At 39.4% G+C, this 15,572-nt stretch overlaps 4 protein-coding genes and 2 non-coding genes across 6 annotated transcripts; 3 read left to right on the forward strand and 3 right to left on the reverse strand.

Moving 5' to 3' along the window:
- Positions 1-5: 5 nt before the first annotated feature.
- On the reverse strand, positions 6-377 carry mrpl37 (mitochondrial ribosomal protein subunit L54; the record flags this gene model as incomplete). The annotated part of the gene is made up of 1 exon (XM_056183299.1): positions 6-377. The coding sequence occupies one exon, from the start codon at positions 375-377 to the stop codon at positions 6-8; it is 372 nt and encodes a 123-aa protein (XP_056039724.1).
- Positions 378-1,053: 676 nt separating this feature from the next.
- Positions 1,054-1,148, reverse strand: SOMG_20225. The gene is given in 2 exon segments: positions 1,054-1,098; positions 1,110-1,148. It is a non-coding gene; the product is annotated as a tRNA-Ser (tRNA).
- Positions 1,149-2,172: 1,024 nt separating this feature from the next.
- snd1 (Tudor domain and nuclease, Snd1) lies at positions 2,173-4,794 on the forward strand (the record flags this gene model as incomplete). The annotated part of the gene is made up of 1 exon (XM_056183300.1): positions 2,173-4,794. One exon carries the CDS (start codon positions 2,173-2,175, stop codon positions 4,792-4,794), a length of 2,622 nt encoding a protein of 873 aa, XP_056039720.1.
- A 250-nt stretch (positions 4,795-5,044) lies between these two features.
- rgf1 (RhoGEF for Rho1, Rgf1) lies at positions 5,045-9,037 on the reverse strand (the record flags this gene model as incomplete). Its single annotated transcript, XM_056183301.1, has 1 exon — positions 5,045-9,037. The coding sequence occupies one exon, from the start codon at positions 9,035-9,037 to the stop codon at positions 5,045-5,047; it is 3,993 nt and encodes a 1,330-aa protein (XP_056039713.1).
- Positions 9,038-10,853: 1,816 nt separating this feature from the next.
- rgf3 (RhoGEF for Rho1, Rgf3) lies at positions 10,854-14,699 on the forward strand (the record flags this gene model as incomplete). Its single annotated transcript, XM_056183302.1, has 1 exon — positions 10,854-14,699. One exon carries the CDS (start codon positions 10,854-10,856, stop codon positions 14,697-14,699), a length of 3,846 nt encoding a protein of 1,281 aa, XP_056039707.1.
- Positions 14,700-15,407: 708 nt separating this feature from the next.
- SOMG_20226 lies at positions 15,408-15,479 on the forward strand. Its single transcript has one exon. It is a non-coding gene; the product is annotated as a tRNA-Cys (tRNA).
- Positions 15,480-15,572: the final 93 nt, after the last annotated feature.

Consider the following 15,572-nt stretch of genomic DNA (forward strand, 5'->3'; position numbering starts at 1 on the left):
GGAGCTTATTTCTTTTTCAAAAAGTTGGAAGTACGAATTGCGTTCTTGCGGGAGCGACTTAAAGCAGCACTAGTGTCTGAAGCAGGAGCATCTAATAGAGTCCAAAGCCATTCTGGATATTCATGATCCTCTTTGGCTACAGGGTCAATGCCTCCGGCTTTGATATTGAGGTTTTTGAGAATTGTACCAGCCAGTACGGAACTAGCAGGATGGGAAGGCGAAGAACCATCGCTTGTATCTTTGTTGACTTCAGTCTTTTTTTGGGTTTCATTTTGTACTAACTGAGAACAATGAAACTCTCGACGAAAACAGCTATTCGCGACTAACGGCAAAGCAGATCGCTGAACAAGAATACGAGATGAACGAAGGCAAAGCATAGCTTAGTATCTTGTGTGAGATTTAATAAAAGAGGAAAAGTAAAAAAGAAAGTATGTTGTCTTGAAACGGACGGCTTTAAAAAACCCAAGCAATTAAACTCTGCGAAATCCCAGAATCCGATGAAATCAAGAAGAAAAAAATACCAAAGCAAAATGTAATTCAATAGTTTTCAAATTAAAAATCCCCAAAAAATTCGTTAAGCCCAAATTTAAAGGTTCTCTTGAAGAGCTAACGATAGTAGTTCGTAGTCTATAGGACAAGTCGAAAGGGTAGTATTCATCAATCCCAAAAACGCGAGAAAAGAGACAAAAATATCAAAACCATTGCATTGAAGTAAACAGAAGAACTTTATATCATGTTTTTCTCCATGAAACGTCGAAAACGCGACGCAAACCATTTCTTTACAAAAAAGCAAATAAGCAAGTCCCGAGGCGTGTTTCCATTCCGCTTATTTTCCTTTTAGTTTTTCTTTTATTCAAAATAACTCTTAGAGAGTCTCTTTCTTTCTTTTTAACCAATTTCTTGCTATTGCAAGTTACTCTGGAATCAAAACAATAAACACCATAAAGAACGAAATTACAGCTACAAAGAACAAGAGAAAATGCTTCCTTCTTTATTGTAGCGAATTGTGTGTAACGGAGTTCTTTTAATTCAAAAATAAAAAGAATTTCTTGACGACAACGGCAGGATTCGAACCTGCGCTCCCAGAGGGAATCCGCTGGGCTACTTGATAGCAGGCGAACGCCTTAAAACCACTCGGCCACGTTGTCTTAACCTGCTTTTAACAGTAAAAAGCAATATATATAAGGTATTTAGGTATGAAATAACAGTAGTAACTATATATAAGCAAAAGAATTAAACTGGGTAGCTGATTTTGACCATTGTTTGGTAATGGTATTGATTGGATTTTATTTATACTGCTTTTTTCTCAAATTCTAAAGACTGAAGACGCTTTTGCACAAAAATGCAACTCATAGGTTGAGTCTGGTAAAGTTTCACTCGGTATACGTGACTTCGTATGTAGAATGAGAATAAGTCTTATCCGTTTATGATAAAAATATCAAATGATTGTTGTTCATGTGTTTTTCTTGAACAAGCGAAATGATCGTTTCATACAGTATTGTACAGACCATCTTCTAAAAAAATGGAGATCCTATTAAAGAGGTTTCCTTAGAAAATGGCAGCAGGAAAAGGATATTTTCGAATTCTGATTTCCTTTCCAGTGAAAAAATTAGCTGAAATGCTGATTTTTTAAAAAGGAAGAAGCTTAATCATTTAACTAGTCCTCTCATTGAGGAATACAGCAGACTAGGGGACCGTTTATAGCTGTAAACAAACCACGAAAAAGCAGGAGCACTCTTTATTCTTTTAGGCAAAGAAAATCAAACAAGTATTGTTATTTTGAACATAAATTGACAGATTTGCTGGTCAAGTTCGGTGCTATATTTCCTCGTGTGTATATCCCCACATAAGCAACCGTGTATTCTATGGTACACATGCAGCAAAAAAGAAAAAGAGAGAGAGATTCAATAAAACCAATTTAAAAATTGCAATCCTACCTCGTAAAAGTAAAAGTAAGCCACAAAGAACGCAAATCCACCAAGAAAGCACATCTTATATTTCTAGGATTATCGTACTTACAAAAGAGTCTATACGCCAATTATCTTTTGCATTCTTCGACTAAACTATTCTTATTTTTGTTCCTTTTCTACTGTCTTTCTATTGTATAAAAGCGGCTACGTTTCCACCATCTAATCATTCCATCCTTTACCAAAACCTTCCATTCATAAGAAAATGAGTGAATATGTATCTTCTATGATTAAATACGCTCATAGCGGTGATAGTTTTACTATTTTGGTAAAGAATACCTTGAAACAAATCAACGAAAAGCAGTTTTCTCTTGCTTACATTGACTGCCCTCGTTTTCGGAAAGAAGGTGACGAGCCCTTTGCTTTTGAGGCTCAAGAACATGCACGACGTCTTGTTGTAGGACGCCCTGCTTCAACATGTACGTTCAATGTTGCTCCCACTACCAAGCGTGAATACGGTTGCATCCGTACTGATGATTTGGATCTGACTGAATCTTTATTACGCGCTGGTCTAGCCAAGCTTCGTCCTGAAGCAGTTCGTAGAGAATCCGCTCATGAAAACCCCTATTTCAAAGGTTTAGAGGAAGCTCAAAGCGCTGCTCAAGAAAGCAAACTTGGTGTATGGAGTAATCTAGAAGATGCTGTTCAAACAGAAAAGGCCGTCCCCGCTGATATTCCAAAATTCATGAAACGAAACCAAAAGAAGAAATTGAAAGGTGTTATTGAAAATATCCGTGATGGCGATCAATTGCGGGTGCGCCTTCTCTTGAAGCCCAGACGCCATCAGTACATTAATGTTTCACTTGCTGGTGTCCGTTGTCCTCGGGCTACTCATACCTATGGTGACCAACCACCTACCGAAGAAGAGCCTTTTGGCAATGCTGCAAGACAATTTGTCGAAACAAGACTTTTACAAAGAAACGTGGTTATTGAATTGTTGGGTGTGACACCAAACAACACTGGCTTCATCGCGAACGTACTCCATCCCGCAGGAAACATTGCACACGTGCTGCTTTCTGGTGGTCTTGGCCGTGTCGCCGACCTTCATAGCATCAATCTTGGTCCAGAAGCCATGCAGAATTTGCGTGCTATTGAACGTAAAGCGAAGACGAGCAATTTAGGGATTTGGAAGAATGTTAAGTTACCCAATGTTGGCTCACTTTCTCTCCGCGACTATTCAGGCACCGTTTCTCGTGTGATATCCACCGATACTCTTGAAGTACGTCGCGATGATGGTTCAGATGCTAGACTCCAACTCAGCAGTATACGCCATCCCAGACCCTCCAACGAGAAAGAAGCTCCTTATCAATTTGATGCCCGTGAATTCTTCCGTAAGAAAACTGTCGGCAAGCGAGTTAATGTTTCTCTTGATTTTGTTCGTCCTGCCCAAAACGGATTACCCGAGATTAATGCTTGCACTGTTACTTTGAGTGATGGAACAAACCTTGCTATGCTGGCCGTTGAAAATGGTTATGCTTCCGTTTTGAGACACAGAGCTGATGATGTTGATCGTTCTCCATTTTATGATCATCTGATTCAAGCCGAAAAAAGTGCTCAAGAAGCTAAGAAAGGCATGTGGTCTGGAAAGAAGCCTCGATACGACGCAATCGTTAACGCTTCAGAAACTCCTTTAAAATCTCGCCAGTACCTTTCATCCCTTCAAAGAAACAGAAAGCTTCCTGTAGTTATCGATAACGTTATTAGTGGTTCGCGCTTCCGCTGTTTCTGTCCAAAGGAAAACTGTTTCTTTATGTTTGCTTGTGCTGGAATTCGTACCCCTCGAACTGCTCGTAATGCCCAAGACAAGGAAGAGCCTTTTGCAACTGAATCTTTCAACCTTGCTAAATCATTATTACAACAGGAGGTCGAAGTTGAAGTTCTTTCGGTCGACAATAACTCTTGTTTCTTGGGTGATTTGATTGTCAATCGAACCTCTAATTTTGCTTTAAATTTATTGACCGATGGCTTGGCCTGGTGTCAAGGTTATTCTAACCAATCAAACGTTCAATATAACCAATACCATGATGCTGAATTCTCTTCAAAGGAAAAGAAAATTGGTATGTGGCATAATTATGCACCTGAAGTAGCCCAGAAAAAGACCGAGGTACCTTCTAATCCTGCTACTCCTGAACCAATGTATTTGGATGTTGCACTTAGTGATATTGCTGATGATGGAAAGTTTTCATTCCAAGTTGCTGGCCCCAACATTCAAGAGTTAGAAAACTTGATGTCCGAGCTCTCCGATCATAAAAAAACCGCTCGATCATTGGATCACTATAATGTAGGAATGAACGTTGCTGCTATTTCTACTCTTGATAATGCAATCTATCGTGGAAAAATTTTGCGTTGTAACAGAGAAAATCTGAATGCTGACGTTTTGTTGTACGACTACGGCAGTGTCGAACAAATTCCTTTCAAAAATTTGCTTGCGCTTCCTGAAAAATTCTCAAAGTTGAAGCCCCAAGCTCAACTTTCCCGTCTTACATTTGTCCAGCTTCCCCCTTCTAACTCTGATTATTACGAAGATGCCAGGCTCGTTTTTAGTGAGCTTGCTATGAACAAAGGCCTCGTTGCTAAGATCGATGGAAAGACAGACAATGTTGCTTCTGTAACTCTTTACAACCCCAGTGATGGCGCTGATTTTTCGGACTGTATCAACACCCAGTTGGTTGCCCTTGGTATGGCTAGTGTTACGCCTAAAAGAAAACTAGCACCATTTGAGAAAGATACTGCTAGCCTGAACATTTTGCAAGATTGCCAGCAACAAGCACGCCTTAATCATATTGGCATGTGGGTATATGGTGACCCTCTCGAATACGAGGAATAAAAAGTTTAGACTTTATGTTTAACGTTCTTTTTTACTTTTTGCTTCATAACATCCATTCTTTTTTGTGATACCCGACGAATTACTAGTATTATTTACGACAAATTTATGCAAGCACAAAAACTTTTTATTCATCATTAAATTCATGCACCTTTAAAAACTAGATCTCGAATAAAACATGAACCTAAATGTAACCCATAAAAAAATTAAACCTAAATAAATAGAACGAATGACATCGTTTTCATCATAATCCTCATTTGCTTGGAGTCAAAGCTTCGTTTACATGTACATTTGCATCGGCACTGGTAAGTCGAAGGGAACAGACGACACTTGTGTCAACATTATCTCTACGCTGATCACAAGCATAGAAAATCTCACCGCCTTCTCCTAATTTTCCTCGTCCATCGGCAAGCAATCTGATATTATTACCGGGAATAACATGCACTAGTTCTGACGTTTCCACATGCCTAACTTCAATGAAAGTAGGCTCAAATGCTAGTATATATGGATAACTAAGAGCAAAGTTTTGAGGAGTGCCTTCCCAGACGACAAACCAAGTAGATCGAGAACGCCATCCATCTCGATTCACAAAGAATGCGAATTGAGTATAACATAACAGAAATTCACCACCATTCATGCGATATATAGCAATTGGTTTCACATTTTCCTTGCGTTCGACAAATTCAAGCGACGTATCTGCAGGATCTAGAAGGGATTGAGTTTCTAGATTGTCAAGACTAACAACCTCAAAACCTCTTGTACATCCTACGCAAAGCTTATTCTTAAGGAAATGTACTGAAGTTGACTCTGTAGGGATGTAAAGTTCCTTAATTATTCGTAAAGGGTCTTGGTTTACTGCCAATAGCTTTTTAAAACTGGGCATGTTCTTTCCTTTAGCGAGATGTGGCACTGGTTCGAAGACTTTAATTGTAGCACTTAAAACCGAACTTTTAACTGCACAAACCAAGACTTGCCCGAGGCATATGCCAACACGGAAAAAGGTAGTATGCCCGCAAACTTTCCTAGGCTTTTTTGGAGCCTGATTTGAATCTGCCTCTATCATTTCTAATGGATAGGAGTACAATGTTTTGTCAGATAACAAAAGTAGTAAATTGAATTCTTCAATAACTTCCAACTGAAATACATTGGACATATTGAGAGCTCGGACAGGCTTAAACTGAAGAAGAGTATTAGACTTACGAAGCGACACATATACGCCATAATCAGTTCCGTACAGCAACCGACGACCACTATCATAAACACCAATTGCATTGACTTTGTTATCACCAACGAAGAAATCGGATGATACCGTTACAGTCTCAAACCACTGACTTCTGTGTTGCAACAAAGTTTGCTGGCGATCAATATGTTCTAACCATTTATCACGACCTACTTCTGTTGAAGCATAAAGAGTGATTTCATATCCTCCCCTACCTAAAAGTTGCAAACTGAAAGGATGTAATCTTCCTGGCGGCTTTCCATTTGCAACTTTCGAGATCGCTGCAAGTTGACTCTTGTTAGAATAGGGAATTCGTGTTCCAGCTTCATCAAGTAAATATTGCTGCAAGAGCAACAAAGGTATTGGTCTCTGGTAGACTTTGAATATTTCCCTTTTGTTAATAATTTTAGGCTTCACTATTAGCAGTGCATGGTCGAACAAAAACATGCTAACATCCGAACTAGAATCCAAAGCACTAGAAGCTGCACTCCTTTTTTTAAGTGGTCCTTTAAAAATAAGCTGTCTATTGGCATCTAGAAGATGTAAATCATAATGCTCTCCAGGCTTAAACACGAGCTGTTGATTTAAATGGAAGAGATTAAACTGGTTTTCGGCCTTTCCACTTTCTAAATTAAGACGAGAAAGGAATCCCCTGACAATACCCACTACTTTCGGTATATCCTGCTTATCAGGATTTCCCTCTTCAGTATACTTTAATACGGCCTCCAAAAGTAAAGGATACCTTGCTAATCGAGTAGTTGGTTTTGTTAAATATCCGTTTAACTCTAGTTTCCGAGACTCCTTCATTCGCTCAACATCGTAAACAAATTTGGCGAAAGCCGGATTGTTAGACTTCTCCTTTTCAAATTCGTACTTTCCGTATAATTGCCCGGCACCATAACGTATAAAAGGCTCGAATTTTGGCACATGCTCTAAAAACACATCGGCGATGTTATCAACAATAGGTTTATAATTTTGTCTTCGGGTTAAAGCTTCAGCAAGTTTGGAGTTCACAGCTTGAACCTCTAGTGCGTTCAAAAAAACAGTACGAATAAACTTTTCTTTTTTCCGTTCATGTATACAGTTCGAAGCCCAAAGAGGTTTTATCCAATAATCACGTAAATATTCCAAATCCTTGACAAAGTCTCTCTCAGTATAAATAACCTCGCAAATTACTTCTTGCCTTTTTCGCTCACGTTCACTAACGCTGTTCGCAATTTCTTTAGAAACGCTATGAATCCATAACTTCTGTTCTTTGTCATCAAAAGTTAAGGATGATGACTGTTCAGCATTAGCACGCATCTTAGCAAACATGCGGTGCTGTTGTTCTAAGCGACGTGGACAAGAAATAGAATAGCAAGGGTGATCTTTAGCACAGGTAGGAGAATAACAGCGAGTTAACAAAGTGAAAACACCATTGGGAAACCGTACATCTTCAATGGCTGAGGTAGAATTTTGTATACCTGAATCATAATCTTCATTATAATCACGAGAAAAACGGTCCTTTGGGGAAGCTGCATCATGAGAAATAAGCCGACGGTAATTGATGCCTTGAAACTGGTAAATTTCTCGATGGGAATCACGAAGTCGATGGTCATATGTAACATCATGAATAAATTTCTGTGCGTCTAATGATCTACCAACAAGCAAAGCTAAGGTACGATCTGAGGTATGAATTATTCCCATAAGAAGTGCTACTGCGTAGTCTCCCGTAAAAGCATTGGAATAAACAAGGCCATCTTTGGAAATATCATTAAGTTGTACTCGTGCCACCAATTCTTCAGCAACACGGGAAAGTATAGCTGCATATACTTTACGCCTTTTCTTAAGCTTTCCAGCAGGGGAGCTCCTTTCAGATGGAGTGAATGCAGTAGGACTGGAAGGATGAGTTGAAGGTTCAGAAATAGTTGCCGAATCGGATGACTTGTACGAACTTAAAGTGTAGGAACGCGCGGTAGCCTCAGCATGCAGGCGTTTCTGCTTCATAGCCTCCAAGTGTGCAATACTAGCATGATCAAAGGAATGATTTCTAGGATTTCTTTGTTGAGGAGGTACAATTCTAAGATTACTTGCCGGAGGACCGCGGACGGGAACTGATGCAGAAGAAATGGGTCTTGATATCGCGGGCTTGGAATAGGGCGGCGACGGAGAAGAAGGATGAGCAGGCGTACTTGTTCTGCTCGGTTGAGATTCTACCGCGGGAGACATCGTAACAGGAAAGTTAAACCCAGAAGTCATAGTAGAGGCCGGTGATACCGGACTGGAAGATGAGAAAGAAGGTTGACGATTTGTTGCATACAAAGAGCCAGCTTCCGGTTGCTTTGAAGGTGGATCCGTACCTTGACGAACATTCATGCTAGCAACTGAAGAAGACCCGAGTGGATTTTGAGGATTCTGAAAGGAAGCGTGGCTTGACTGCATGCTATTGCTTCTAGATTCGACTACTGAAGCAGCATTCAAGGTCATACCCGATTCTTCATACAGTTCAGGTTCGACCACGGCACTGGCTATTGAGTTTTGCCGTTCAGAGGTAATGGGGCTATGTCCTTCAGGAGACGAAGCAAGCTTTGGTGTCGTGGAGTTAAAAGAGTCATTCCGGTTATAAGTAGAAGGGCCAGGGTGTTTATCGATTGCATTAGAAGCCGTTGAATCATCATAAGAAGGAAGAGAAGGAGAAAACCCATAATCTCCTTTGATATTCAAGGGACTTGTAGGGTTACTAGTATTTATAAATGAGGGTGAATTATCATAATAATCTACAATTTTTATAGGAGAAACCTCGGAGTATTGTTCGTGGGAGGGATCGGCCGCAATGGAAGTTTGCAAACTGGCAGTACGATTCGGCATCGGTTTCCGGGGGATCCTTCGATTTGAAGGGTTGACTGGTTTCTTCATACTAGCATCAATGCTTAGTACTGGACTACTAACAGCTCGAATAGGATCCCGTCTACGTGGAGCACCAAAAATTTCCTCGTATACACGAGAACCTTCATTTCCATCCAATGCATTGGGATGCCGATACTCCATTGTAGAAATAGCTAAACAATCAGTTTGACGATTTAATCGACAATTCTGAATGTTTTTGCGACGCGAAAGTAAGGTTGTGGTGGTGAAGGAAAGTAAGTAGCTACTACCGCGAGAAAGATCACTGATCTCTGTGATGTACTCTATATAACGACGAAACAACCTCAGTCTTAACTAAATTTTTTACATTGAGGTCATACTACAAAGCCAACATTAACATTAGCTAAACGAGTTTGCCATGAATTGTACATGCTTAGTAATAAAAAGTGAATTTTGAAGGTTTCATTGTTGAATCCATGAAAACTAGAAATTATATTTAGATCCTAAATGAACAATCTTGGTTACGTTTCACACCGTTGTGCAAACGGCTGTAGAGAGAAAGAGAGATCATAGGTACCTATGCATGAGACAGAATAATTTAGTATCATATATCTAAAAGTTTCAAGGGGATGTAGAGAGATGCAATTCTTAGAATCAGTTTTATGCAATGGCTAGGGACCACAGCATAGCATTCTCTTCCAAAACTGCAGATGAGAGCTTTGGATGGAAGGAGAAAGCTAGAAAGGAATGTGCCTTGTTTGAGAAATCTTTGGATGGATAAATCCCAAAGGCAATGGTATATTTGTTTCAATCCTGCTGGTTCTCATATCTTGAAAAGTTTGACAAACAATAACAGCAAAACGTGTTTGGTCATTCATCACAATTGCTTTTTTAGAATTTATAGTTTGTCACATAGCTTCCTTATTCCATAGTATACTGGATATGTATGCTCCCGGACTGTGGCCCATGGCTTCAACATCTTATGAATCAATTTTGAAACAAGAGCAGTAGACAGAGATTACTTTCGAATGCGTAGACAATGCTCACATAGCTTGTAAGTCGATTCTCTTGCTTTTCTTGTCTTTAGGCTTGGTTCATCGAATCCTTATTTCCCTGATCCCTTCCACAATGATTCATAGCCAAGTTTTCTTTCACTTTCAGTCAAGTTCTTTTGCTGTATGATTTTATAAAGTTATCAAACACGATCACTTATTACAAAGTGTAAAATAGCTGTTCCCGTTGGTAACGTAATCCTGGGAGATTCCTACTCTTCATACCAAACAATCCAATTTAAAATCTCACATGTTTCGTTTCTCAATTGGTTACCCTAAATCAAAATGCTGTTGATTTTAAGGTGATTCATATCTGCAGACTCAGACTGAAAGCCAACACGCTTCAGCCTTGGTCTTTCTTACATGCTTTGGCACATTCATAGTTTTAAAAAACCAATTCAAATTATCATTAAAAATTCCTACTTCTTTCCATGTCTGTCTATGAAGACTCTCGGTTCGCATATCGTCGTATTACGAGCCAAACCAGCCATCTTACATTACTCTCCCACCACCGCTTGACTTGCAACAAAGCCTATTTCTAACGCTTTCTTTTCCAAACTTTTTCCTTTTATACTTTGCGTTCGTAAGCATAGAATTGGCAGTACGTCTTTTGTCTGCCTGTTGCGGAATTGATTTTTTCTGTGTTCTTTTAGATGTTCGCGGCTTTTGAGTGCTTTTTGAAGTTGCAATAGGATTTTTTTTTCGGTTTTGCTGCTTGGTCTTTTCTGTTAACAGTATATTTCCCGGCTTTCTTGTAAACTAATAGAGCCGTTTATTTCTTTTGCATTGCGTCTTACGTTCTCTTTCCTTTCTTGTCAGTCGGTAGAAATAGGATCTCTTACGCTCTTTTCCAAGTCGGATTTTCGAGTTTTTGGGAGCTTTTTTTTTTATAAGAATACTGCCTTTTTTGCTTTCCGCCTTCCTTCTTATTTCTTTGTTCGCTTTATATGAAGCTCTCCAATGACATTTTTCGTAAATCATCTCGAAATGAGCACAGAAACAAACGCACATCCATAGACTATCCGGACGATTTTCTGGCTTCTCCCGCGTCCACTCCGAACACCTCTCCTGTCTCACCAAAACGACTCTCTATATCCGATTTTTCTTCTTTTCGTTTATTTTCTTCTCCTTTTAATTCTCCTAAACGCCATGAAAGCACACATTCCCGTCGACTTCCTACAACTCCGGAGTGTCCTCATTTATCTCCTTCCCGTCGTACTGCCTCTTATACCGTGCGATCATCTCCTGCCCTTCCTACACTGAGGTCTGATTATTCATACGATGCTAACGCGAACGGGACGGTTTCATCGTTTCCTAATGCTCTTCATACAAACTTCTCCCCGAGTGACCCGTTAGATATAGATCCTTACCTCATGTCCCCTGGTACAGATGCGCATCGCCCTTTACCAGAAACACCTTCTCCAACGTCTCCTATTACTCATCCTTTGCCTCGTCCTCCGCTTCTGAATGTTTATTCAAACAATTCATCTCCACAGAGCAGTAGTTCTTCCAACAGCTTTTATTCTCTTTATAATGAGCAGCCTCTTTCCTGTTCTCCTGAACCTTATTTACCTCTTTCCCCTACTCGCTCTCCCTCTCGATCTACAAGTCCGTTTCGTACTGCAATGAATGAGGCTAAAAATAACTCTGTCTCTCAACTTGACTCTTATGGATATTGGAGCGATCCTTCCTTTACTGATTTAACTTCTTCTCCTAGTCCAGCGAGTTTTTCTTCACCCAAAAAAGAACTACACATTCCTAGAGAGCTTCCTAAGGTTCCTGCCCGTCAATATGCGTCTGGTGACATTTCATCTCCTTTGATGTCCAGTTCATCAAGACCCACTCAAGCGAATGCTCTGTTTGGTAGTTGTCGTGAACCTTGGTCACTAAAAAAACTCTTCTCCTGGTGCAAAGAAGAAGTTTTCCCTGCTCTTGGTGCGATAACGACTGATGGTGCACCGCGTCAAGAGGTTGCTCAAATAATGGCTATGTTATTTACAATATCAGTTCCTGCTATGGATTTTCTCATTGCTGAAGTCCTTGCAAAAAATATCATCAGTGACTGGATCCAGAACGGATATATGAACGTTACTAACCTTGAAAAGCTATCTATAAGTTTTGCTGATGATAAGTTTCCTTCATCCGGTGGTGTACTTCCTATTTTAACAAACGGTGGGTGCTATTCATACACCTGTCGTTCTAAATCCTCTTCTTCCAAGTATGCATGTTACAGTTGTAGGTGCATAAGAATATCCACTCATGGATTTACTCGCTCCCAAGGGGAGACTGATGACGATTCTTGGAATATGTTCTGGAACCTTTCACCTCAGGATTCATTGCCCTCATCACTCACGAAAAAGGAAGTTGCTCGGCAAAACAATATCCATGAACTTATTTGTAAAGAATCGGATTATGTTGCCGATCTTCATACGCTTGCTGAACTTTTCAGGGATGGGATTGTCCAAGAGAACTCGATTGTACCCAGTAATCGAGTGGCTGATTTTATACAGTCTGTCTTTGGAAATGTTGAGTCTATTCGTCAGCTACATTCGCAATTTATTTTACCCCAGTTAATCATAAGAGAACGATTGCAAGGACCGGTGGTGTCTTTAATCGGTGATATTCTTCTGGAGTGGGTACACTTGGCTAAGACATCGTACATAAATTATGCAAAGCAGTTTCCGTTGGCCGATGAAACTTACAAGCTGGAATGTCAACGAAATACCTACTTTGCTCGTTGGTTAGCAAATTGCAGATCAGATCCTCGATGTCGTCGACTGGATTTTCAACACTTTTTACAAAGACCAACCCAACGTTTACAAAGATATACCCTCGAATGGGATACCATTCTTAAACATACAGATCCTACAAGTTGGGATTATCAATTGATAAGCCAAGCTGAGAAAGAGTTAAGGGCAACCTGTGAAGAATGTGATGCGGTAATTGCTACAGTCTTAGAATCTAATCGTATCCGTGATCTTTCATACCAATTATTATTTAAAAATCATGAAGGTATTAACATGGAATTAAGAGATCCAGAACGAGAATTTTTTTTCGAGGGACCTGTATTCAGGAAAAGTGAATCACGTCTTGATTGGATTGAGATTCACATTTTTTTGTTAGATAATTATCTCATCATGGCCAAAGCAAGAAGAGACAAGAGAGCCAATTCGATGAAGTACTTGGTGTCCAAACGGCCTATACCAATGGATCTTCTAGTATTAAACCCGTTGATAGAAGAATGGAATTCAAGATCTAGCAACTTTTTAGGAACTTTAACTAGCAACTTTCCATACGATGGAACTACGAACGCTAGGTCAAAGAGAAAAAGTCGCCTTAACTTGGATACTCGTAATGATTATAATTCTGACAAGATAAATGAGGGTACCCTGAACAATTTAACACCCGAAAAACCACATTTTTATCCTTTCACGGTAAGGCATCTTGGTGGATTCTCCTCAACCTATACTTTGTATACGGAATCTGCACAACTCCGAAAGCTTTGGATGGACAAAATCAATTTTGCGAGAAAAAGACATGCTCAAAAAATGCACAGAAAAATCCCATTCACCTTGCAAATAGTTACTGATGTTTCTTTCCAATATCCACCTGCTGATATATCTGGTACTCTTGACTCGCCTTCTCGATCGCCGGAAATAGCTTTGGTTGAGGGATCGGTGGTGGACCGAGCATTGACAACGGCGGCTTGGAGCTATCCTATACACAACGAGGATGATCTACCTGAAGCCATTAACTATGGGGATATAACATGTATTTCTCAATTCGGAGGCACGGATGCAAAACTGTCAATCTGTATAGCTACTACGACTGGCGTCTTTCTTGGCTCTTTTGGAGGTAATAGCAATATTCGTAAATGGCATAGAATTTCGAGTCATAGACGAGTAACGCAAATAGGGTTTTTAGAAGAGTTTGATTGTTTGTTGGAGCTGCGTGATCGATCCATGTATGCCCATAGACTAAGCCGAGTGATTGAGACCGGAACCCTAGAGCCTAAAGTTGCAATACCTGTTGGTAATTCTCACAATATTTCCTTCTTTAAAATCTCTAAATTAACGGAAGGTGCATCTTTAAAACGAGAAAGGACTCTCATCTTTTTCAAACAAGGATCGGGCAATTCCAGTTCTATCCATTGTTGTGAACCTGTTGTTGGGCTTGGTCATCATAATCAAAAAGCTTACAACTTTAAATTAAAGAACGTCAGTTCTTTCCGCATCCTGGAAGAATTTCGAGTACTTGCGGATTGCTATTCTATCAATTGTTTCAAGTACTCTATAGCTATCAGTCGACAAAAGGGAATTGATATTGTACGGTTAGATCCAAAGTTGGCTGTCAGTTTTCCTAGTCCCTCTGTTTTGGCCGATCCTCTTTATCGCTCACGCTTGAACAGTTCGAAACCTCTAGGAGTATTTCGTGTTTATGATCCGGCGATATTTGCTTGTTGCTACCAAACTGGAGCTTTGTTTGTGAACGGCGAAGGAAGTTTAGTTAAAAAGGATGCGTGGCTGCAATGGATAGGTAGACCGAATTCAATTGCGTGTTACGAAGGATACCTTATGGCATTCAGTGACGATTTCATAGAGATATGGAACTCTCGTTCAATGAAGCAAGTACAAATCATTCAAGGAAACAATATCAGACTCCATTCTAGCAACAGTGATTTGTTACCTGATGGAAAGCATGTCATGTTTAGCATGACACATCCTCAATTTCATGATCGCCATTTAATTCTTGCCTTAGACCTAGTGGAGGATGAAAATCTAATGGACATATAAGTAACGTGAAGCTTTACCAGACGCCATATTTATTCTTGTTATTTTTATTTTTATTTTTATTTTTTTGGGAAAATTTTTTAAGAAACGGGGTTTTATTTCCTTCTTTTGTTGCTCGGTGTTGGTATATACGTTTCACAAGGATGGGTCGAATTTTTTATGAATCCACAATATTTCTGGACTCTCGAATTGTTTTGTATATTGAACTTATAGGACATGTATGTATCAACAGGTACATTTTCTCCAACTGTATTTACATATATGATTTGTGATGTCTACCAAATATTTGAAAATACCGTATCTAACTATTATTATTTATGATTTAGCATATCGATTGCAGCATTTTTGCATTGGGCTTACTAGTTTTCTGTTTTGATTTTTTTACTTACTCTCGTAACAAATATATAGATTGTTTGTAATGGCCATTTTGGGTATTTGCAACCTTCATCGAACACTCTTCAAAAATTGTAAATCTAAACTTTTACTGAATTTCTCTTTCAAGTAATCTCAACAATGCTTCATGTACCTGCCGAAAAATACACATTTTAGCCATTCTTTTTATTACTCACTTTACACCAGTTCTAAAAGAATCGTAGGATTCGCGAGTTCTTATATATGAACATTTTCTTCTTTTTTATATTTAGTAGGATTCGAAACATTAATAAATGGTTGCTATAAATACATTTGAATATAAAAGGATATAAAACAAAAGGGGTTATAGCTCAGTGGTAGAGTGAGGGATTGCAATTCCCCAGGTCACTGGTTCAAATCCGGTTGGCCCCTCTATTTTTGGTTTTTTCCAAACAAGTTCCCATCGCAGTATTGCAAAGTCTTAAGAGAAATGAAACATAAAAGGAAGTGTTTTGAACCTTCAAG

The sequence above is a fragment of the Schizosaccharomyces osmophilus genome, chromosome 3 (genome assembly GCF_027921745.1).
Source record: "Schizosaccharomyces osmophilus chromosome 3, complete sequence".
Lineage (NCBI taxonomy): Eukaryota > Fungi > Ascomycota > Schizosaccharomycetes > Schizosaccharomycetales > Schizosaccharomycetaceae > Schizosaccharomyces > Schizosaccharomyces osmophilus.